Source organism: Octopus sinensis, unplaced genomic scaffold (genome assembly GCF_006345805.1).
Source record: "Octopus sinensis unplaced genomic scaffold, ASM634580v1 Contig10815, whole genome shotgun sequence".
Lineage (NCBI taxonomy): Eukaryota > Metazoa > Mollusca > Cephalopoda > Octopoda > Octopodidae > Octopus > Octopus sinensis.
Window position 1 is genome coordinate 147,579 of NW_021832223.1, and position 8,178 is coordinate 155,756.

The 8,178-nt window shown below is 36.1% G+C and overlaps 1 protein-coding gene across 1 annotated transcript; it reads left to right on the forward strand.

Moving 5' to 3' along the window:
• The first annotated feature begins 1,960 nt into the window (after positions 1–1,960).
• Positions 1,961–7,410, forward strand: LOC115228527 (tigger transposable element-derived protein 6-like). Its single transcript, XM_029799097.1, has 4 exons — positions 1,961–2,107; positions 3,929–4,141; positions 5,063–5,090; positions 6,863–7,410. The coding sequence occupies exons 1-4, from the start codon at positions 1,961–1,963 to the stop codon at positions 7,408–7,410; spliced, it is 936 nt and encodes a 311-aa protein (XP_029654957.1).
• The last annotated feature ends 768 nt before the right edge of the window (positions 7,411–8,178 follow it).

The window sequence follows — 8,178 nt, forward strand, 5'->3', positions numbered from 1 at the left end:
TTTGTTTAATTTTGTTAGCATGTGGAAAGCTTGAAGCAATTAGGTGTTGTCCAGACAAGACGGGCTATTTTTACAAGTCGCAAAGTCACAGAATTAGGGGTGGGTTGGGGGTTCTCTGAGCCATCCAACAGCCTGTGATAGTAAGATTTAAATATTATTCAAATAAATGCTATTATTTGGCTTATCTCCGATTTTTTGTTGTTACCAGCATGTTGGTTTTTGACGATGTGAACAGAAACCTCTCTGACGACGAATCTACGGAGACTATTAAAAGAAAACACCAAAATACCGTAGATAATGTGGTCCATGATGTGCTCGGCGCACAAGAAATGGTTACTTGTGACCTCTCAGTTCATCTTCTATCGGCTTATTTGACAAAGTTAACAGTGAAGACCCAAAACAATGGGCTTATGATGTCGTCGAGTCTCAAAGTGGAGTTCCAAAAGGATACTCAGGAGTGAATGGCCACTAATTACCCAGTCTTTGAAAAATGCTTTGAAGAGTTTTGCACCCAAATTGGGCGAATACGTACAATTGGAAGGAACCTCCATGTCCCAACCAGGAAAATTCCAATACAACTGTTGAAAATGGATATTTTAAATGGGATCTGCAAAATTTAAATATCAACGATATTACCGATATCATCTATGGAGGACAGTGCACATATGAAAGCCTTACCAACAAGACCAGTCCCAAGAGTAACTGGGAAGAATCAATGAAGGGAAAAATCGCTAAATGCAAACTACAGCTTGAGCAAGTCCTAACTGTTAGCGATATGATGAAGAAAAAACTCACTGACGAACAGCGTGACACCTTGTGCTCATATGGCTTCAAAAAATCAAAAAAAGGAGAGATTGTTTCTTCTTTCATCCGGGATAAGATCAAGATCATGGAAAAGAAGATGAGGGTTTACAACTCAGGAAGGAATTCAGAAAGCGAATTGATGTTGTGAACTAAATAGAAGACGGTTCTATAGATCAGTAAGTGGAACTAATAAGAAGGCGGTAATTAATTTTAATCAAGAGGAATGCATTCCGTTCTGGACTAATATATGGAGTAAACATGAACGAAAGAAAAGCATTTTTCCGGTTACGAAAAGAGTCACTGGTTCTGAGAATACTTTCGACGAGTTCCCAAACGAAGGAATTATTAATATTATAAAACCTCTCCCAAATTGGAAAGCAAGTGGCTGTGATGGAGTTTAAAACATTTTTTATAAAGAGCTTCACTGCTGTCCATGGACCCCTATACGAGGAGATAGGGAAAATAATAAAAGATGAATATACGCCAGAAAATTGGTTTGACACCGGAATTACGTACCTCATATCAAAAATGGATGTATGTGATTTACCCAAGGATCTGAGACCAATAACGTGTATGCCCAACCGGTAGAAACTGATGAAAAAGTGTGTGAAAAACAAATTATCGGAATTTATCGAAGCATATGGTCTTGTTAGCGACAATCAACTTGGAACACGAAGAATGTGTCAGGGAGCGAATGAACAGGCAATCGTAAATCAGTGTATCAACCAACGAAATGCGAATAAGGTATCTTATATGTTGATTGATGTGGGGAAAGCATTTGACTCAGTCGACCACGAATTCTTAATCAAGACCTGCTAAACTCTGGCCTCCCGTGTTGGATGGTAATGTTTATCAGGAAACTTACTACCAAATGAAAAATCAGTATAAATTTGGAAAACAGAAAACTGGGAGAAGTTAAAATCAGTAGAGGTATACTGCAAGGAGATTCTCTCTCACCTCTCATTTTTGTGCGGTTAATGGACCTTTTAAGCAGAACTCGCATATGCTACTAACCACCTATTTATGGACGATGTAAAGTTGTTTTCGCGTCACAATGACGTAATGGAAATAATAGTAGGAGAATTTGATCGTTTTTGATCTAGCTGGATTGGAAAGAAACGTTGAAAAATCTGCAACGAATGTCAAGTCTTTGTCTATGAAAGCTTGCTTACTCGATGGGCTGGATGGATACCGATATCTGGGGGTTCTTGAAGATAAAAATAGCAACGTTCTAAAAAATAAAGTTATGGAGAAAATTTATGAAGAAGCATCGAAGAAGATGACCCAAACTGAATCAAGCTCTGTAAACTTGTTCAAGGCTATAAACGAACACCCACTCTCCCTCTATAACCATTATTCGAGCAGATTGATAAAAATATCCGTAGAATTCTTATAGAAAGTCATGTTCACTTGAAACCCGCAAACAAAGAAATACTTTATCTTCAAAGAAAGGAATTTGTAAGAGGTCTGGAGTTAGTCAATAATAAAGTGGAGAGAATGCATCTTCAATTTTTATGCTAATTTGAAACATAGGGCAAACTACTGCCAAAGAAGAGCAGGAATTCTCCGGGTCATCAATTCAAAGAAAACACATATGGCCACTATAGCAGAATTCTTGTTTTGAAAATACAATGAAAATTTAAATGAATTGAAAATATCAGACTTGGTGAAAATTCAACGTATCTATGGGAAAAAATCAAACAGAACCCCTTGCACTCTATTTTGTTTGAATGTTAAAGAATACCAAAGTTGATCTGTATGAGGCTTGCGGGTGGCTAATTCATGAAAACAATTCTTCTCAGACTGAAGCAAATCTGTGTCTGTTACAAAACCGAAATCATATGAACATAAAGGAGAGAATAAATGCAGCCACTACAACTCATCCAAAAAGACCGTCGATCACCTTGCTACCAGATGTGGGCGAATGCTTGCGGCCCCTACCTTAGACATCATAACGAAGTGGTCAATGCTTGCATTTAAATCTATGTCGCCAATATGGAATTAAAAAGTCGAACAAATTAAAACGTATTCAGTCCAGTCTGTTACCAGCAATGAATTTGTGGAAATCCGAGTCGATACAAACCTCTCGACTGATAATGCTATCACGAATAACAAGCCAGACATATTTGTTCATGACAAATCGAGCAACACAATTACTCTTATCGAGGTGGGGATCACTTCACAAAATTGCCTAAGCAGGTCGAAGTAGAAAAGTTCCACAAATACGACTTGCTGGCGAATGAACTGGGAGCGATCCACCGGGCGAAAGAAAAGATCGTTCCTGTCGTCAGACCTGGGTCGGAATAGTGTCAAAATTCTTCAAAATCCATCTGGCGGTGCTTGGCATGGAGGAAAAGGTGAAGGCATACATCAGACACTGGTGTTGCGGATGACCTTAGAAAGCATGCAAGCCGAGAAATATGTGAATTTTGGATGTGATAAAACGAAAACATTTTACGTATTTGAAGTAGTGGCAAATAAAAACGTATTTTTTGGTAAATTGTGCACAATACTAGTTTGACCATTTTTTAATGTATTTGATAAAATCTACTATAGTCATTTATTTAAGATGTCGGACATGAAAACTTTCCGGAAGCAAAAGTAAGACATTTTTAATATAAAACTATTATTATTTTAAGCACAAACGCGATGCCATCGGTCATGGCAAAGCATCTGCAACACAATAAATCAGTTCTCTGAACAGCTTTCTTTATTTCTGGCGATTTTGCAACATGTCGAGATTTCCTCAATCATTAAGGCGTTTCACAATTTTTCTGAGGTTAAGAGTAACTACCAATTACGTTTTCAAACCTTTTTAGATAAATAAGGTTAATTTAAAATGACTCATTCGGACCAGAAGCGAAAACATAATTAGTTTCATTAACGGTTTAACCACTCCGAAGGAGAAGTGGTTTCCATTTATCCTGTTCTTTGTACGCCAACTGTCCCATGTAATCTCTTTAAAACAATCACAACCAGTTTATGATCACTGCTTGTTTCAAGACCATCATAGGATCTCGCATCTGACAATATGTTTTTCATAATTCTTCTGCATATGATGTAGTCAATCTGGTTATAAATCGGGTAAATGTTCCCGTTTTTGTCTTTTCTTGCTCCTTTCCAGGTAGTTTTATGCCTTGCTCAGTGGTCGAAAGCGGTGTTCGATATGAATAGGTCAAATGCCAAACATAATGGAATTAAGGACTCTCCGCAAGAGTTTCTGCGATTTCTCCCATGCGACCCAATGCAGGTCTCTCCAAACCGGGCTCTCCCTGCTCTGGCGTTCCAATCGCCAGCAATAAAAATTTTATATGACGACAGGGAGTTATATGTCTCCGTAAGGGTGGAATAAAATTCGTCCAGCTCTTCAGGATTGGAGTTAACTCTCGCTCCCGTTGGCGCATATATGTTGATAATTGATATAATCGAATTAGGTTTGTCTCCAAACTTCATCTGCATAACTGCAACACGATCAGAAACCGCCCATGTTCTAGTCACGAAATTGTATAAATGACCGAGAGGACCTCCTGGCAACCTGAGGCCGATTATTCTGCTATCGACATTGAGAAAGACATTATCGCTAATTATACTGACCCGAATAGATGACCGAGTAAACAGTTTTCTATCCCATGGACAAAGTGGATTCAGGGAGGGAAGATCAACGGCTGATGTAATTTGGACATACAGATGGACTGGTGCCCTGTGCCAAAAATATAAAAAGTGTAACAACTCGTTTGTATTGCCAATCCTTACTTACAACTGTGGAACCTGAGGACTCACAAAACTGGAAAATCAGAAACTAGACAGTTTCCATTGACCTCAATTACGTACAGCACTCAACATTCGCTACCCGCAGAAGATCACAAACGACAACCTATACAAATTATGCAACTCAGAAATTCTTTCGATCGAAATCCTGAAATCACGATGGAGGCAATTTGGCCACATTCTGCGGATGGACGTCGCCACTCTTGCTAACATTGCTATGGAAACATATTTCATGCAATGCGGAGACGCATTCCGAGGAAGACCAAGGACAACACTTTTATCGGTGCTAAATCAGGATCTCAAAATTATTGGGAGGAAACTCGAAACTGCTGATGATCTCGACAACCTGAGAGAATTGGCAAAGAGGAGAGGCACCTGGAGAAGGTTGTGGGACAGTATTGTTGTTCACGCGGCACAAAAGAAGCTTAATTAGTTTAATGACTTCTCGGGAGTGCTTTTAATAATAATAAATGTTTTTGGATTGTTCTAGAACTCTGAAATCCGAATTTTTGGCAACAGTATTTGATCCAGGTAATTACACGAAGTTTATTTTTGGGCATTTTGAAAAGTACAAAAATTGAGAAAGTTTTGATGTCGTTAGAGATAAGTATAAAAATTGAATTTTTATTTCACAAGTCGTTTTGTGTGCGATTCCGTCGAAGGGAAGAACTGCTACACCTCCTTTGCCGGAATGGACACAACCCAAGACAAAAAACAAAGCATTGTCAAGAAATGGCACGTTGGCTTTATTTTGTTGATCTCCATTTAGACTTTTGTGGATGCCCACGCCTCCGCGAGTACAACCGACGGATATAAACTGCATTGCTTTATGGTGGGTTCTAAGGGGAGGAACAAGAACCAGATCAAAAAGACCAGTTATTGTCAGAGGAGGCTAGTAAAACGAATAAGGAAGGTGATGGTGGACACGATGACCAGAGGAATTGCGTCCTCCGACTTGGCTTCGTTTATCAAAATAATGTAATCTTCTGGTTTTGATTTTTAGTAAAGCAGAGGCGATGGCTAAGGATGTGATCAAAGGGACAGAGAGGATCTATCTTTTGGGCGAAGTTCTGTTGACTAAAGTCAAGGTTTTAAAGCGACCTAAATATGACAGTTTTTGTTTTGGTTGAGTTGTAGAGTCTCAACTTGAACAACTGTATTCGACTGGTGCTGAGGTTCAGCCTACAGTTGTGGATAGGCCTGTTGAGCACGTGGAGCCTCCCATTCTTGATAAGGTGTAAATATTGTGAACTTTTTTTTATTTTTAACGTTTTTTCCTTTTGTTTTTGCCTTAATAACATGTTGAAATTTTTAAAAATGACATTTTTTGGCTAAAATATTTGATTTTTAATTTAATAAAATTTAACTTTTGGTAGCCAATCCATTTTTTATTTTTGCTTTGGACACATTAGCTACTTAGACTATCATGTCAGAAATTATTGTTTCATGTCGAATTTTACAAAAAGTATCAAATCCTAAAAACTATTTATTGTCAAAGGAAGAAAACAAAAATGTGGTGGACTAAATACCTCTGGTTATTGTCATTCTTCAATAGAGTCATTTGTTTTAAGACCAGCAATGTTTGCTGCATCAAAACGATTCTATAATTGATTGACAGAAAGAATCTTCAGTCCATGTAAAAGTCATTACTAGATCTTAAGACGAAAGGACTGTATGTGGTTGAGACTTATTTGAAAAAATTTTTGTTTTTAAAGTTTAACAAAGTTTATTTTAATTAAGATTACCGGTTTGTTATCTCTAATTTATTGACTATTAATTAAGTAAATAATTAAAAATTAACGTTGTCGTTTGTTGTTTTTTTTCGAAGTAACAACATTACTTTTAACGAAACAAATACAGTGAATCCTCGCAAATTGGCCACCTCGCAAATTGGCCAATTCTCAAATTGGCCACAATTTTTGAATTATTATTTTTTTTAATTAGAAAATAAACTATTTTTTTAATCACATGTCTTATAAAATTTCTCGTGGACGTTATACTCGGCTCACTTTTCTTGAAAAAACACAAATTATAAACTACAAGGAAGAAAATGACAGTGTTTCGTGTCAGCTTCTGGCTGACAGATTCTCACATTTATTCCACAAGACGATCTCGAGAAAGACGATCAATAATCTACTGCTTAATAAAGACTCTATTTTACGGGATTCGAAAATCTATCAAAATTCGTATAAAGCTGCTCACAAACCAAATTTCCTACGCTTGAAGAAAAATTGATCGAATGGATGGATACAATAGAGTCTAAAGGTATTAATTGAAAACCAATTTTTAGGTGGTTTTTTGAATGATTCCTTAATATCGTGTAAGGCTGCGCATTTTGCCGAAGAGCTACAACTTAGTAACTTTAAAAATTCTAATGGATTTCTGGCAAAATTCAAAAAGAGACACGGTTTTAGAATGCTAAAATTACATGGAGAGATGCGAACAGATAAAGTAGTTGACATTAATTCTTTTCGTGAAGAATTTAAAGAAATTTCTAAATCGTATAAGCCTGATCTAATTTATAATTTGGATGAAACTGCATTATACTACAAGCTTATTCCATCGAAAAGCGTATGCAGAAACCGATTCCAAGGATACAAAAATTTTAAAGACCGTGTGTCTATTATGCTTTGTTCAAACATGACCGGAAGTCATAAATTGAAACCTGTGATGATTGGAAAACCAAAAATGCCTAGATGTTTTAAAAATTTTGACTATGGATGTCTTGTCTCATATTATAGCTCACAGAAAGCTTGGATGACTGGATCTATTTTATTGATTGGATTATTAGCTTTGATCTCCAGCTTAAAATTAAAAAGAAGAAAATTTTATTGCTAATAGACCACTGTCCTGCACATTCTATTCCTCAAAACTTGGATTGTATTAAGATTTTATTTTTTCCTAAAAATTCTACTGGATTACTACAACCAGTGTATATTAGAATTATAAAAACCTTCAAGACTCATTTCATGAGAAGAAAGCTACAGTAATTAACTGATTTGCTGGAGACTGAAAATATTTCTGTATACAATTCATACAAAAAATTGACATTAAAAGATGCAATTTTGTTTGTTAATATGGCTTGGGATGACGTATCTACTGAAACTATTCAAAATTGTTTTAAGATTTTAAATGAATCTAATCACGAAAATACATTAATTGAACATTATGAGACTGAAATTGAAAGAACTGACATTTTCGATCCTCTAATGAGCGAAGATTTTCTAAATATCGAAAACACAGAAGATCAAGATATAAACGAAAATTGTTTACAAGAGGATCAAGAGTCTGAAATTAGCGACGAAGAGACAAAAATCATATATCCACTCGATAGAAAAGATATTGCAAAGACATTAACTAGAATAGAAAGGCAACTTTACTGTAATGCAGAAAATGAGAATGATGTTTCGCTGATTACTGCAATAAGAAAATACAAAGAAAATGTAAAAAGAGCAAATAAAAAGGAATTAGGGATTGAATTTTATTTTAATAAAATTTAAACGTGTTTATTTTATTTTTTAAATATTGATTTTTTTCAAATTGGCCATTTTCTCAAATTGGCCATAAAATCTCTATGTACCAAAAATGGCCAATTTGCGAGGATTC